This window comes from Bactrocera dorsalis, chromosome 2, assembly GCF_023373825.1.
Source record: "Bactrocera dorsalis isolate Fly_Bdor chromosome 2, ASM2337382v1, whole genome shotgun sequence".
Taxonomy (NCBI): Eukaryota; Metazoa; Arthropoda; class Insecta; order Diptera; family Tephritidae; genus Bactrocera; species Bactrocera dorsalis.
The window spans coordinates 44,719,278-44,736,774 of record NC_064304.1 but is presented as its reverse complement, the minus strand read 5'-3'; the positions used below and the strand labels follow the sequence as shown (position 1 = coordinate 44,736,774).

General features: G+C 32.4%; 1 protein-coding gene and 1 long non-coding RNA gene across 3 annotated transcripts; one reads left to right on the top strand and one right to left on the bottom strand.

Annotated features, from left to right (window-relative positions):
- Positions 1 to 513: 513 nt before the first annotated feature.
- On the bottom strand, positions 514 to 16,772 carry LOC105222926 (glutamate dehydrogenase, mitochondrial). Of its 2 annotated transcripts, XM_011200493.4 has the most exons (7): positions 16,180 to 16,772; positions 4,270 to 4,704; positions 4,046 to 4,203; positions 3,818 to 3,979; positions 3,527 to 3,731; positions 2,142 to 2,180; positions 514 to 1,539 (listed from the first exon to the last, which is right to left on the bottom strand). In XM_011200493.4, the coding sequence occupies exons 1-7, from the start codon at positions 16,586 to 16,588 to the stop codon at positions 1,268 to 1,270; spliced, it is 1,680 nt and encodes a 559-aa protein (XP_011198795.2). In that variant the 5' UTR covers positions 16,589 to 16,772; the 3' UTR covers positions 514 to 1,267. The 2 variants fall into 2 exon arrangements, with proteins under 2 accessions (XP_011198795.2, XP_011198796.2); XM_011200494.4 differs by lacking the exon at positions 2,142 to 2,180 and having other exon boundaries at positions 16,180 to 16,767.
- On the top strand, positions 13,512 to 14,040 carry LOC125776871 (uncharacterized). The gene is made up of 2 exons (XR_007422042.1): positions 13,512 to 13,668; positions 13,735 to 14,040. It is a non-coding gene; the product is annotated as an uncharacterized LOC125776871 (long non-coding RNA).
- Positions 16,773 to 17,497: the final 725 nt, after the last annotated feature.

Sequence of the window (17,497 nt, the reverse complement as noted above, 5' to 3'; positions counted from 1 at the left end):
ATTATTAATTGCGAATAAAATTCGAACAGATTATTCCCAAATTTGACAAAATGTCTCTCTAGTTTCTCATATTAAACGAAAATAAAAATCCACAAAATATGTAATACAATAGTAATATTGAAATTATAATCAAGAAAACTCACATGGTTTTGGTGTTAATTTTTGTGCAACGATTTTTTAATTGTTAGCGATTTCGACAAACGAGCAACTTCATGGCAAACTTAACATAGCCTAGTCTATTCAAGGTATAAAAACGACGGTCTTAAGTACCGATCATTTACTACAGCAATCCTCGAATCTATGTTATTGTAGCGGATATGTTGTTACTGTATGGTTAAAAACCGGGCTAACCCGGGGTTTTATCTGATTAAGAAATGTCATCAGGTATGTTCAAGGTGGCCTCTATATGCATGTTCTTATACTCACATTAGAGATAGTTATTCCTGTTGGTACATCTCTGATATCATTAAGGGAAATAGGTTTCCATTTTGTCAAATAATAAAGGCAGCTCAATTTGAGATTTTTATTAGTTATTTAGTTTTTATTATATTTTTAAAGTTAAAATGTTTCCGTTATACAGCTCATAATTCTATATGCTCCATTCTCTTCTCTTTCTTTTTATAAGTCAATTTACAATAAAATGCATTGCTTCACTTTTTAAAACTTAAAGTTAAATATCAACACAAATCTATTTTAAAAACAGAAGATAACATGAATTATTATTAATACAGCGCCATTAGGTCGTTTTTTGTTTTGTGGTGAAATAAATTACAGCAAGTACATTTAAGAGTTAATGAAAAACGTCAAAAACTGTGTGTGACCTTGATTGAGTGTCGGCGTCTAACATTGCAAACATAGCACCGCTTAGCACCCAAAGTGGCATCAAAGATGTGTTGTGGAAAGCCACTTTTTTACACTTTTACGCATACATACTGTATGTGCGTACGAATGTTGATTTACACTTAAGAAGATTGGCAGGATGTTGACATTACTTTACACATTTAACAAATATTTCATAATTCATACATTGAAATGACTTGAACTGAAGATTCGATTTTCGCCAATTACAGTCGCATTGAACAAATTGTTATAACAAACGCTAATGTTTTCGTTTACATTTTTTGTTTTTGGAGTGTGTGTGAGTGAGTTTAATATTTGTTTATTTCGTAATATTTATTTGATAATTGAATGATGCGTCTTTGTTTTGCTGCTTGCTCCATGCTTAATAATAATTAAGTGCTAATGCGTCGACTGAAATATCTGGCGCTTAGAAAGCCAAACCGGCGTCGCGGTAGGTGGTGAAAATCTTCTCAATGGAATTAACATAAGCGGCGGTTCTCAAGTCAAGACCCAAGTTGTATTTCATGGCGGTCTTCATGATGGCACGCGCCGAACGCTCCATGGTGTAATCCAGACCGGAGTGTACGATGTCCTTCTCAGAGGCACCAGAGATGCGCTTCTGGAATGCTTCCGATGGAGTAACCGGAATACGACCACCGACACGACCGAAGCGACGTTCCAATGATTCCTGTACGGATTCTGTATTGAAGAAGAGCGAAATGTTCAAAAATTAGCTTTAAAATTTAGCTTTAGTGAGAAGTACAAAAACTTGTTAAAGCACAAAAGCAAACATTATAGGTATGAGGTATGCAAACTGAATAACTGATAGACTAAGGACTAGCGATAGTTAACCAAAAAAGGAGTTTTGTTTTATATATGTACGTACTCTGTATCAATTCTCATAGCAAACTGAAGAAAGCGTGTAATTAATAATTTCAAACAAAGTGCAGGTAAAATCTTAAATCTCTTTTAGACCAAGCAATTCATGCAGAGGTTGAAACTTGCGTTTAGGTTGGGGAAAAGGGAGTTTGTGCTTCTTTATGTGGATCAAGCAATTATATACATACGAGCAAATATGTATGTACATGGTATAATTTAAATAAGCACAAACAATATTGACAATATATCTACTTAGTTGATATAAGGAAGTTGTTAAAATCGAATTTTTGGTACTACAAATTACGCGGAGGATATAGAACATATTTACATGTTAACATAGAACAAAAAAAATTGGAAAAGTTTAGACAAAAAATGAGTTCGAGATATGAGATGATTTAAAGAGTAAAAAAGAAGAACTGTACCGTCTAAAACAAATCTTTCAATGGATTGTTGGACTGAGGCTAAATTCGTAATAGAAAAACGGAAAAAGAAAAACACAAATTACTTATTGGTGAAAATTTGGAATTTGTTTAAGAGTATTGTTTGGTAAAATGAGCTCTTATTCAAAATGTATTAATTGTGTTACGAGTGCTATATAATATGGTAAAGTTTATATAGTGTGGTGAGTATGAATGAGCAACGAAATTTAAGCTTTAAAAAAGGGAAAAATATTAATCAATTCGAATAGGAGTTTTGAAAGTATTTGCTAAACTAAAAAAAAAGATAATTTAATAAAAGCGAGAAAACTGAATAACCAAGTATTACAGTCGAACCTCGATCAATGAAATGCAAATAGATGACGCCAATGAATTTAAAATTTAAACTACTAATTTATGAAACTAAAAAAACCAATTTTTTATTTTGCTTTTGAATCAACTAATATAAGATTTATTACCACACTTTGTATATACTAATATTTAGGGAGGAAGTAGGGTTTTAAATTTAATTTCAGTTTTACATTAGATTTCAAAACTTTAAATTTTTTTGAAATTGAACACTATTTCCATACAAAATTTACGAGGTAACGTCAAATTTGTTTACATTTTTAATTTTATAACAAATTCACTGATTTTATTTCGTAAAAAATCGCGTTTTGCCTTCTAAGTGTTCCCGAAAAGTGAAAAATTCAAATTTCGAAAAACTACCCAGCGTTTTTTGGATGTTTTGATTTTAGATGATCGAGGATCAAGTTAAGAAGGGCACCGCAATTCAAGCTTTTTACGAGACGCTCCAGATTAGTTGTTACTATTGCCGTATTTTTTAGTATTTCTTCAAGAAAATTTAACAGAATGATTCATCAAATGACATACTACAACGTAGATTTTAACTTTTTGACAAACAAAAAATTAAAGCGGGAATTGTTTTACGCGAATTAACCCCACTCCCTCCTTAAGTAAGTGTTTAGCATAACGTATCGAATTTCGACTGTAGTAATTAAACATCATATTTAAGTTATATATATTATATACTGATATATGTCAATGAAATTTGGAAAGCATTAACACCTTATTATAATAGGTCAATCAATCATAGGTGAGTGCGCTCTGATTGAAAATAATAGAGAAAGAAATATATAACAACAATATTTAAAATCAATCAATTTGAATTGAAACTAATGAAATAGTGCAAAATGCCAGTCATTACTGCAGAAGCATATTGAGCACTTGCGCGGTTACGCTAGCATTAGAAATAACGGTATGCTTTTTGCTCAGTATTTATTTTTTTGGTAATGCAATGGCTTATAAATCAATTATAATGTTTATCAATTAAAAGAAAAAGCCATGAAAAGTGACCAAGTGCTACTTACCCAAAAGATGATAATTGGATTCACGCTCATATTTGAATGTAAGACGACCGTATGAAACGTGGTTCAAATTTTTCAGCCATTCAAAGAATGAGACGGTCACACCACCGGCGTTGATATACAAATCGGGGATAACCAAAATGTTGCGTTCGATCAAAATTTTATCGGCAGCTGGAGTGGTTGGGCCGTTGGCGGCCTCGGCAATGATCTGCAAGTATGTATAAAATATTGAAGAATAAACTAATTCAAGTCCAATAAATTTTGTATATTATCTGTTCTAGGACTCGTCCTTACCTTAGCCTGTATTTTGTGAGCGTTTTCGCTGGTGATGACCTTCTCAACAGCAGCTGGCACAAAGATGTCGCATGGTTCGAACATCAAATTTTCACCTTGGTAGGGCTTAGCGCCGGGGAATCCGACAATGGTGCCGTGTTCGTTTTTGTAGTCTTCCAATTCCTGTTAAACAATTATAAGCATTTATTTATTAAATAGTAATTAATTTATTAAATAGTTTCTACGAACCTTGGGGTCAATACCCTCTGAATTGTAGATGGAGCCATCGTGCTCAATGATACCGACGCAGGTGGCGCCAGCACGTGTCAAATACCGGCAAGTATGCAGACCGACATTACCGAAACCTTGAACGATGAATGTCTTGCCGCCCCAACCGGGAGTAGTGCCTGCAAAACCGAGAGAAATACACATTGTTATATAACGAACTAAATGCGTCTAAAGTCATTTCATACCAATCATGCTCATGTAGTTAGCCTCATTGATGAAGTTTTCGAGACCGTGGAAAACACCACGACCTGTCGCAGAAACACGTCCATGGATACCGCCCTGGTTGATGGGCTTTCCAGTTACGCAAGCGTGTGCATTAATATCCAAATGTCCAATAGTCTTGGCATATGTGTCGGCAATCCAAGACATTTCACGTTCGCCTGTACCCATATCGGGAGCTGGCACATCGACACCGGGTCCAATGAAGCCTTTCTTGGCCAACTCAAGGGTGAAACGGCGGGTGATCTTCTCCAATTCATGTTCGGAGTACTCCTTCGGGTTGATCTTGAGGCCGGCCTTGGCACCACCGAATGGTACATCGACACAGGCGCACTTGAATGTCATAAGAGCAGACAAGGCTTTGACTTCATCACGTGAAACATCCAAAGAGAAACGAATACCTGAAAAATCAATAATACATCACAATCATTAAGGATCTAATGCATTGATAACAATTAAGAATAAGAAGGAAAATGTGAAATCAAGTGCAATTATTTACAGATGCTATCCCACTTGAAGTCATAAAAATAACTTCTAAATCTACAAAATCGCTTATATCGGTTAAATATAAACTGAAATTAAAAAAAAAATTGTAGGAATGTATGTGGGGTAGTTTCGTTAAAATTCTTATATGTATTTAGTCTTATGCAATTTCTTTTTACACCTTATTATTCATAGGGTTAAAAATACATAATAAGTACAACATGCACAAATAATCCGCGAAACCGTGAGCTAAATGTGACACATACGCCCTGTTGGACGACGGCCAAACGTTGTATTAGTATGGTATTTACACCACGAGAACAGTCAGTTGGTCAAATGTGCACATGCATCAAGAAGAAAGGGAATTCAAGGCTTTTGTGACGACGTCGAATTTCTATTCAATTAACCGAAAGCATTTCGCAGGTGTTGGGAGCCTGATGTAAGGCATAGCATACAGCCAAATGACCTTTGCAAAGCACCAGACGGCAGAAAAACCCCAAAATATCTATTCTATTTCGGTTCTTCAGAAACGTTTACAATGTTTTTTGGATCCATTGAACTTGCCAATACATAAGTTAAATTTTTAAAGCGAGACAGAAGTTTTACTCTTTATGCCAGAAATCAAACAAAATCTTCAGTTTTGTTGCCGAGGAGCAACTGAATCTAGACAGTTTTTGTAGGGTTTTTCACTTCTCTGTGCAAAAAAATATGTGTAATTTATAAATAATATCACAAAATTAGAATTTTCAAATTATTATTTTGAAGTAGTAATGTTATAGGTTGTTTAATTATTTTAAAGCTGTGTTTTCTTATAATAATTATTTGTTAAATCATTTTTGTCTGCGTTCGTTTTGTGTAAATTAAATTTGTTTTGAGTAAGTAAGTACAGTACTTTTTTCACAACAAAATAGTTCAGCTTTGCTGAGTAGATAAGAAATAGCGAACTCAGCTGTACTATTCGATTTGAATGCAGTGTGTTTATTCGTATGTATGTTTATAAGTGTATGTGATTATATTAGTAGTTCCGATAACTGTATCAAATAATAAAGAGATGGCATAGACTAAAAGTCCATTCACATTCAACTTTGGGTAGTGATGTAATTTCCGAAGTAATTGTACAGATATATAAAATATAACCGTCATACAATTTGGCATGAACTATTACTTAAAGCAATGGCATGGTTAAGACCGTTATAAAAAATGGTATATATGTATATATATAAATGATCACGACGACGAGACGAGTTGAATTCCGAGTGACTGTCGGGCCGTCCGTTGTCTGTGCAAGCTGTAAATTGAGTAAAATTAAGATAACGAAATGAAAGTTGGTGCACGTGTTCCTTGACACGTGAGGACGATTTCGTAGGTAAGCTAATCGGACCACTGCCACGCACCCAATTTTGCACAGAATTAATTATTTCGGCACCTCTTGCGACAGCGTGAAAATAGGTGCAACCGGACTGCAGCCACGCCTATACGTCATATAGTAAACTTTAAATTGCATCTGATATGTCCAATTTTATACTGGAAAACCTAATTAAAAGCTTTTCGAACTTCCGAATTTTATACCCTATTGCATTATCCCTCACATAACTAATATCAGGATTTTCAAACATGTGGTCGACATTACTTCTTATACATACATTCGTGGCCACACAAACCTTACTACTCAAAATTTTAAAGTATTGTGGATATTTGACTATTCTTTATAGCGGTACTTTTTACGGTTAACTTAAGTTTAACTTATTTCTAAATTAAAGTTTTCCATACCGCAAAAAGTACCGCTATAAAGTATAGTATATTCACAATACTTGAAAATTTTGAGTGTTATTAATCAAAAATATTGTAAATTAAAATTAAAACACATTCAGCTATAAATAAATCAATTGAAAGATGATCAGCTTTACAAAATTAGCTCATTTCATTTACATTAATTTGTTATTGAAATTAATATTTTATTTTATTTTATTTTTTTAATTGAAACGCGAAGTTTAGTCGTTGTATCACTTTAAAAACAATAAAATCGGCCGCTTTTGTAGAAGCACAGAAAAGCTAATTTGTGTATTCCTCATCAAACGAAATAAATTAAAAATTATAATTATAATTAGATAATATAATTTAGTTTACTAATGCTTACTAAAAACATAAAAAAAACACAAAATTGAAAAAAATCCCGAACGAAAGTCCGAAAAAGTATAGTGGTAAGGTTTGTGTGGTTATGAGTGTACATATATTATATATACATACATATGTACATATATTGTATATTGTTGGCAGTATGTGAGTGTCCAGATGTCGGTCTAGATCTCTTATTCCTAATATCAATAAATAGCGATCTTCTGGTTGATGTTTTACACATCAACTCAATATATTAAATTTAATCTCTTCGGTTAAGTTTATATCACATATTTCTCATTTAAGGATAATTTTAATAGAATTTTTCTTGACGCGATTAAAATATAGTATTAAAACTAAGTGAGTATATGACCTTCAATATATGTATGTACGTAATATTGAAAACTGATTATACATCATTCACGATTTCGTTGAATGAAGTTAAATTCCTTCGCATCATTTTGTAAAATGTAATTTTGCCAAGACTTGAATATACTTATGTATGTTCGGTTATAGAGGAACTTAGCGTTTTCTTACTTGCTTCTTGTTTTTTTTTTTTTGTATTGCAAATACTATAATTGACTTGAAAACCATAAAATAATAAACTATGTGACCATAAAAGTTGTTTGGGAAAACACGATAAACGTTTGTGATATCGTTACTATTGTAAATTGTCATAAAACTTAGGAATATAAAACAAAATTTGGTTTAGTGGTTTTCAAAGTCCATTCAATCGATCACATATTTTATACATGAGCATTTCACATGCACATAAGTGCTTACCATCTTAATTTATTTTTCATATGTATATTGTAGTAATTTAGAATTTTTCTACAATAATTAGGTCTGCTTAATATTTAAATCCGACGAAAGGTGGTTAAAGAAAAATATTTCTTTATATTCTATGCATTCTTGCAAACTCAGAGATAAACAGCAAAGCAAACAGAATTGTCTAACAGAAGCTACGCACTAATTAAGAGAAGAATACCAAAAACGCAAAAAAATGAATTGAGGAAAAATAAATAAAATCTGCAAAAATCTGAAAAGAAAAAACAAAAAGTTTACTGCGCGTGTCCTTAGTGTTTTGTGATAATTTATTATGTTTATATCACATACATATGTAAGACTCTGGTGTAAATGTACTTTTTATACAGAGATATGCGAAAAAACAACAAAAGTAAATATTATTTGAAAACTAAATGAGTCGTATGATCAAAACAGCACTTTTTCACACATTTAAGTTGTTCTCAAATCAAAATAAATAACAAATTTTAAAAGTAAATTCCATTTAGCAGAAGCCAAACAGATTAAAAATAGCTAATATCAACAACACAACGATTGTTGACCATTATTTGGCATGATCTGAGATCGTTGTTGCCAGGTTCAGGTGTACATATGTACATATGTATGTACAGTGAAGATTATCAGTGCAAATAGAATAAAACAAATATAATATAAGAAAATTAAGATGTTGGTGAGGGGCTCGTTTTGCGTACATAGTAGGAGGCGTGTACATACGTGCCATATGCTTCACGAGATTATATCATTATTTGTGAGGATATGTTCAGGTTCTCCCAATCTCTACGCCCTACAAGAAATTGCCGATGGGTTCACCAATGACTTGCATTTTTTATGTCAGTCGTGAAGGACAGTTTATTTGTCAGCTGACTGTCATAGTTTTTGCTAAAAAGAGATCAGTAAAATGACTGTCAATGTTTACAGTTTTTACAAAAGCTAATTTTGTGTACGCCAAAAAGAGACAACACACATTTCCAAAAGAGTTTTAGGTATATTTTATATAATACTTTAAGTAAAACTTATAAATTTATTAAATAAATAAAAATTTTATTATCTACTTCGCAAAAGAATTTTTTACTTGTTATAAATTTATAGTCATAACTGACAAGTTGCAGCTATCATAGCTTTTCAGTCATTATGGACAATTCATCTTTGATGGACTTATGGCTATAGCATATATATGACTCAGAAAAAAGTATGAGCGTGAGCAGTATAGATACATATTGTATAGCGAATCATGTCCGAATACCCATGTGTTAAAGATAGATGTAAACTCACACATATACGCTTGTTTAGATCAGCTTTTACACGAGGCCCTTTAAAAAACGATAAAAACTTTGTCCTGTGCGTTGTCAAAATTTTTACAGCTGTGACTGTCAAATTACCTGTCAGATGACTTTCACTGTTCCTGTAGGGATGCTGACAGGGCATAATGTGGTATATACTTATGTAGATATTATCAATTCATATGTGTATATACATACATAATTAGTATATATATGTATTTCTATTTTTGCTAACATTCGTATCTAATGCTTAATAGACTAAAACGCCGGGAATGTATCAAGATCTATCCCCAGTCAATTGACGTACAGTTGTGTGTCTCAACTATTTGCTGTAAGGTGTACATGCATGTTCCATTAGTAGTTTTGTTTAGTTCGAGAGAGAACAACAGGTTTGGTCGTCAGGTGACTGTGTACAACAGAACTTAGAATTTTTAAATATTTTTTTGTGAACTGAATAACAAAGCAAAAATACCTACATATGTACATACATACATATGTATACCACATACATATTCATATAGAGCTCTACTTACTTGCTTGTAGATTAGAAATTGTTATACGAAATCGAAATTGTTAGATTTTAAGGTTAATTACGTGGCGCAAACTCGAAATGTTTTTGTGGCGAGCACCTATTGTAAATATGTTCATATGTATGCATGCTTTTTGCTGATGACGCTTTTACGAAATTGCTAACTATTCATACTAGAAAATCAGGCTACACAAGCTAAATACGGACTGTTGCCATCGCGGCATCTCATTAGAAAACAAATACTACAAAAAAAAACCACCTTGATAACATACTGAAGTCTCGTGTCTTGAGTGATACCGGTTAGAACTTTATAAGTAGTTCAATAAAAAACTTGCTTTCAATAATTCAATTCTTTTCTAGCAGAGTAGATATAAACGATTTGTCTACATATGTATGCATAATTACATACATATGGATACGTGAATGTCTAATATGTTAACGGAACCGTCTGCAAATGTTTAGGACATTTTACAAATGCTTAAAAATAATTATATTTTATGTGTTCTGAGGTGTGGGAGACACACTCACAACTTAATAATAAATTTAGTACTTAATGTGCTCGAATGAATGAATATTGAACTGTGGTACTAATTGTTTGAACCACCAAATAACAAAACGGACTAAAATTTTGAGTTTAACCGTTATTTATTTTATTTCTATGGAATACGAATCAAAAGTTTATTTTAGAAACATGGTTATCGCTGAACTAACCGCAGGCTAATAAAGAAAAGATTTACGCAAAACTTGACTATCTAATACTTTTATGCATACAATGGACACGTGCATTACGTACATTAATGTAAGATACATGAATTTTATTGGAAAGAAAAGAAGTGTGCAAGATTTCAGATCGATTTCTCAAAAACTGGGAGACTAGGACTAGTTTGCGTGTATACAGACAGACGGGCGGACATGACTAAATCGACTCATCACGCTGATCATTTATATACATTTGAACTTTGCTAACTCGAATCACCATAGTCCACAAACAAACTTCGAGTTAGAGAGACTCTTCTACGTGAGCAGCCGTTTACAAAATGCGATTTCTACGAAAAATTCGACTTAGTGAATCACGTGCTAATTTAAAAATTCGTTTAGGGAAGGAAATTTGTATGAAATTCGACTAATATTACCAATTCAAGAGTTCGAGTTATGAAAGTTCAACTATGTGTTAAAGAGCGACGTTTCCTTCTGGGTGTCAACAAAAAAATGCACTCTGTTAAGGGTATAAAAAGGAATAAAATGAAAGCACGTGTTCTCACTTTCATTTTTAACTTGAACAAAATTGTTATAAACATGCATGTTCATATGTACTTATGAATACTCAAATGAAGCCTCAAGTGCGTTAGAGTGGATGTAACAATTGACAGTGTAATCATTGTCACACTCTAAATATATGCTACTTATGTACATACATATATAATACCAAAAGGAGGCGTATCATACAATACCGCCAACAGTCGTCTCTGGAATTTATCCGGATTTTAGCCAGCCAAACCACTGTTTGAATCGGTAAGCAGCAGTGTGGTGTATCATAAAACAATGAAAACAAACGTACTTAATAACTAACTAGTCGCCAGCAGGCTCTCTTAGTATTATTCGTTCTATGTAGCAGAATATGATACTTTCATTTTAATTTACAAAAAAATTAAATAATCGATGATGACATCAGCGTTTTGTGAGGACAATGTGACAGCTGACACCCAACATCCTCATGTTTCTACTACTTGTTGATTGTTATTTTTTGTATCCAGTAAGTGGCGACAATTTGCAACAGGCACAATTTAAATTCATTGGTATACGTATACATACGAGTACGGAGGTATTCGATGCAAATATGTATTGTATCAGTTTATATCATAGCAAATAAAATATTGAGAATAAATTAATGGCATTAGACGAGTTTTTCAATTAAAAGTTGCACAATAATTCAAATGTCCCAATAGTGGACATACGAACACGTTCAAAGATAATTTAAATAAATTTAAACTAACCAATTAAAATTTTTTTTTGCTACTATGATTTGGAACCAACAGTTTTCCCGTTTTAGTTAATGAATAATCCTTTTTATTAAGCATGAATAACAAGTAATTTCTTACTTTTATATCAGTTTATATACATTAATTAGCGTCATATAAAATAAGTTTGCTTTTTAAATATAAAGAAAAATAATTTTTTTATTTTTTTATTCATAAGCTTAGTATTTAACAATTACTAAACTAATTGCTTTTTTATTTACGCTATCTCAACGTCATTATGACTATTTGCTTAAAGAAACAATTAAATAATTACCATGTAAAAAGCGTATAAAAATAAAGGTTCTTAAAATTTCAAATCATTCATGTGCAAGCGTGAAGTTACTGAATCGATTATCTACATATATGTATGAATAAAAATTACGAGCCACGTTTTGTCCAGGGAGAAATCCTAAGTTATTGAAACGATTTCAGTAAAATTTATTACACTGTGCCCAGCATGATCCAACTGAAAAGATAGGACAGTTCCTATCTCAGTGTTTGTTTAAAGTCAATATATGTAAGCATATGAGTACATATTTCTAAACGTAGGCATGTGTATGAAATTAAAAAAAAAATAACATGTAAGGAAGGGCTAAGTTAAAGTTCAGTCAGTACAGTTTCGGGTGCAACCGAACATTTTATACTCTTGCAACTGCAGGAATCAAAGACGCTAAAATCTTTGATTACTGAAAATATAGTACCGCTTAAAATGAGCAAAATGGCCCGTTCCCACGACAGTCGGGTCTAAGTAACCAGAACGTAACTGGATTTTTAATTGGGCAGGGACTGTCAGCTCGGCACCATGCCTCGAAATTACTTCAGGAATGTCTTCCGCCGCTACAGCAACAGCAAAAAAGCGAAAACTTTAATTGTCTAATTTAAAGTAGAATTTTTTTTATTATAAATGTTGCCAGTGCGAGAAATAAATTTTTATTTCCAAAACAAGTCTGGTATCTGTCAGTATGGAGTGATAAAGGAGAAGAATACAGGACAATAAGTAATGGGGTGTCATTGCAGTGGTGGAAGGCCTTTAATTAAGACAATATGAAACTGCTCAAATATATCCAACTAATAGAATATGTTACGCTTTAGTATCAAAGATAAAGACGAGATTGGAAAGACGTAAAAAAAACATTGGAGAAGAAGTGAAAAGAATTTTTCTAGACACAACAAGATTGAACAAACCCCAACGAAAATGTATGAGGAAACATTTTATACTCTTGTAACTTGTTAAAAGAAATATAGAAAAATAAAAACGTCTTCTGAAATGTGGCAGGCTGGCAGGTTCAAGTGTTTAAAGGGCACAATGTAGCGAGATGTGGCGCCGATTTTCGCAACAAAGCCTATTTGACTATATATTAGATAATTCACTGCTATTTGTATGGACACAAATTAGAACCTACCTTTGAAATCTTTTTAATTTTTTCAAAATAACGTAAATATATAGATATATGGTAATTTATTTATACTGATATTCTTTTATATTAGCAGCAATCCAAATAAAGTTGAATTGCATGGGAATTGTACTAGGCAGCCTTACTGCAAAGTTTACTTGTTATTTCGGCAAAACTCATAAAACGTTTTACACAAACAATAATAAAGTGCCTTATTAAAGTAGTAAATAAAACTACAATACTTTTTTTTACTGATATATGACTATCTATGACATAAGCAAACATATGCAAATGAGAAAATGTGCAATTTTTTAAATGATAATAATAATATATACCTATAAATACATATGCATCAATATTTGCTTGCCTGGCATGTGTAACACATTAAATTTATTTTCCTAACAAATTATATCCTGAAGCACGCTTTAATTGCTTGTCTAAATGTTAATATTCCGATTTATTGAATCATTTAGTAAGTCGTTAAAAGTCGAAACAAGTGCTTTTTAATAGACTGTACAAAAATTGTGTTATCGACAGTAGAAATTTGTTATTCAAGTGCCTACATTGTTATCAAAGACCTTCATATGTGCCGAAAAAGGGGCTTGGCAACAATTTCACAGATGTACATATCAGATGTGAAGGAAATTAGATTTCGCAGTGGACTCTGCCAAAAGGTGTTGTCTCTGCCGCCTGCTGAGAAAATCGCATGATGTCAAAAACAAATTACGGCGTACGTTTATGTGTATGTATTTAAATATATACATATATACATTAATCATAAACAAATTTTTACATATATTTTTTTAAGATAACGAACAATCGAATATCACGCTTAACGACCGAATCCTCCTACCAAAGCAGTATATGAAATTGGGTTGGTTCTGCTTGTTGTTTTCGATTTTTTAATCATTTGTTTACTTATTGCGAAATTATGATAATGTTTTAAATTATGTACACGTATTTTTTATGGTACAGCACACTTATGACCGCGTCTATTTTTACGTGATTATGGTGGACGGTTTTTCTTTCATTTGAAACTTATAAATACCCAACAAGAAAGCTTTTTACTTTAATTAACACATGCTTTCGATTGAATAAATATATTGTTTAGGTATTTATGAAGTATTGCTTACAATGTTGTTGTCAATTTTAATTCCTAGGTAGAGTAAAGTTAATTACTAATAAGTAGTTTTAAAATAGATATGAAGCAATAAAAAATATAATATACAACACCAAACAGCCAAACCTTCATATATTTTTAATAAAATATTTTTTACCTATACTTAAGAGTCTATAAAATGTTCTGTTTTACTCAATGAAGTATCGAGTTAGACTATCTCTGTAATCGTCTGGATTAATTTTCGGATATAGCAGACAGAGGGGTTTCACCAAGAGCTAAAAGTTATGGAAGGAAGGTATCAAAGTCGACAGCATCGTCATACTACCTGATTTTCTACTGGAAAATTAAAACACAATTCATTAAGGGGGTATTCTGGTTTAGAAGCCCGAATTTTAGGTATTTTTTTGACGCGTTAAAAAAAATCAAAAATTATTTTGACTATTCATTTTTTTGACACGCTTTTCATTGATATTCTAAGAATACAAAACGTAAATAATATAAGAAACAAAATTAATTTAAAAAAAACTGCAGGTCGGCAAAGTAGAGACTGATGAAACAATGGCTTGTCCTGGTGTGCAGGATATAAATCCTTTCCGTGACTTAAAATGAAAATTTATGCGAAATCCGTGAAGAGTAAAAGTGTAGTTATAGCACTACGAAACGTTTTTGAAAAAAAATTTTACAAAATGGTAGAGGTTCGAAAAAAAAGTTTCATATTTTCCGTTTTGGTTCGGAGTTAAAAAAAAAAAATCTTTCGAAAGCCCTTCGTATTGCGATACTATAATGTATTAGAAAGCTCTGTGTAAAATTTCATGTGAATCGGTTGAGTAGAACTTGAGATATCATGCACACCGTTTCTAGAAAAGTAGTTATGAGAAAAACGAGTTTAAAGTTTGAGAAAGGCACCGAAACGGTTTTGTCGACGCGTCACAAAATGAACTGTAACTCGGAAAATAATTTGAATTTCGAAAAATCATTTTCTTGAAGGGTTATACTATAAAAATATGAAAAAAATCGATTTTTTTCGAATTTCTAAACCAGAACACCCCCTTAAGGAAGTTTTATTTAAATATAATCTAATTTTTCAAAACAAGCCAGATATAAAAAATATCTGTTAATTTATTTCATGTTTTCTGATTTTTGTAGTGTCAAATGGAAAGAATATTTAAAAATAAACGAGAGCAAAACTTTTAAAATCGTTAATACTTTCATGAATTCTATGCAGAAATGTACATGAAATACGTATATTCAAAATCAGTTTTATCTTATAACCAGAGCAACAAAACAAGTGTAGATCGAAGTTATATTTATAAACAACATTTTTAATTTATGTGTTTTGTACTTAATTTTCCAAAATTTTATTATTGAGTTCAAAGTTTTATACTTATTAGAAGATAAGCAAAACTTTGTGTGGTATGATTTACAGATAAGTTGTTGTGCCTATTTTGTAATTCATTTAATTTTTCTAAAGAACTCACAAATGTGAACGAAAGTTTATTACAACCCAAAATATATTAACAGTGTTATTAATATGGTTGTGTGTAAATAGGAATGGTCAAGGCCAAACCTATGTTGCATAAAAGGCGTTTGAATGGCTTGAAAATTAATGCATTTAAGATGGTATGACCTGCAATATTATGCAATGTCATTAGAGTATCGACCGTAACACATATGTATGGATGTGCGCATACCCACATGCAATGTAAACAAGAGTAGAACATACTTATGGATGTGTATAGTTTGGTAAATTAATATACATATGTATATATTTTAGTACATTCATATGTAATTATTTATACACACTTACATATGTATGTATTGTATTTCAAGAAGAATTCTGTTTGTAATATTCTGTAACTACTGAGGTGTTAAAGTTGGTAGTGTTTTATATTGCGATTTATGTATATATCTGCTTGCGAAAGATTTTTTTTCCTGCTGGCCTCAAAGGTGGTTGCATAAGAACGCAGTGGAATCTTTGAACAAATGCCTGGACTTTCATATTTAATTGTATTATACTTGTATATCTTATAGTATATTTCAGATAGCAACACAATAGCACACGAAAGAATACGATTCACATTTGCCTTTTACATACTTGTTTTACTTAGGATTAAGTTAGTGTATTTGACTTACCTCCCTTGGTTGGCACACGATGGGTACTGTGTTGAGCACGGTAGCCGGTAATTAACTCGTATTCACCAGAATCGCGACGCAGTGGGAAGGCAATTTCTATGATATGATCACATGGTTGCATAAGCATCAAAATACCCTTTACCCTATTTTTCTTTTCCTCCAGCGACAGTTTTCCTTTCATGTCATCAATAAGGCGGTTTTCGGCAATTTGACAACCACGGTGGAAGAAATACTCCACCATGTCGAAGAAACGAGGGTCTTTGGCAGTAGGCACATCCTTCAAGCGTTCGGGGATTTGGTATTCAGCATAACCTCGACATTGCAATGCTGTGGGCAAAGCCTTGACCAAAGTAGCCACTTCCTGTTGACGGACAGCAGCTTGACGTGCTAAGTTCTTCAATTGATACATTATCCTCTGACAGTTGGATGTAGACACACAGCCAATCCAAAAATATTTCTTCTAATTTTATTAGTTAGACCTGCACAACCGTTTGCAAACCGACCCCGCGACAAACTGATCGAAATAACGTTGCGTCGCCAAATTTTCTTTTCTTTTCGGCTTATTTAAATTCTTCGGCTTGTTCGCCTCGCCTTTGTTTGATGTGTTTTGTTTTTCTGACAGTTGGGGGAATAGATAACAAATGTGATGGGGCATATACGAACGCGGGAAATGAAACCATTGGAGCAGTCAATAGTTGCTTCAATTTGACATTTTTTATTGTTGGCATTCTGTGGGGTACGTTAAATGTAAAATGTGTTGTTCAATAGATAATAAGCTGACCAAGTCTAAAAAATTACAATGTAATTTCCTAGGTTCAAAACTATAAAGAATATATTTAAAATAAACATTAGACATTATTAACTTTATTACCTGCTAATGTGTATTTTAAAACAAAAAATTTCTCAAATCGTCATAATAAGAGTTTAGTGAGCTGTACTTAGGCTGTGTGCCAATTGGTAACTTTTTTCTGTCTGTATGTTGATTTAGGGTGAAAAAATTCCCTATGATTTAAGCAAATGAGAATAAAATAGAATAAACGATAAATTATCAGCATTTTAATTAGACAGCGGAATTAGTAGTAGCCAGAATGTTTGAGTGGCGAAGTTTAACCACAACATTTAAACTTTCCAGTGATCGAACTAAAGACAAGGTAGACGATTTATGGGGAAATCCTGCTGTGCCAAATGAAAAATAAACTATTGGCAGTTGAAATTCAAAACGAACGTAATTTGGTCGTTTGACTCCCGGAAAACATAGAATGCGACAGACTGCAAGCGACATCTGTCAATTATTAAAATGCACACGTTGTTAAGGATA

Coding starts and splice junctions, on each gene's coding strand:
- LOC105222926 (XM_011200493.4), bottom strand. CDS start 16,588: ATGTATCAATTGAAGAACTTAGCACGTCAAGCTGCTGTCCGTCAACAG. Junction 4,705..16,179: donor TCGTGTGCCAACCAAGGGAG/GTAAGTCAAATA, acceptor TTGATTTTTCAG/GTATTCGTTTCTCTTTGGAT. Junction 4,204..4,269: donor TAACTACATGAGCATGATTG/GTATGAAATGAC, acceptor TCGGTTTTGCAG/GCACTACTCCCGGTTGGGGC.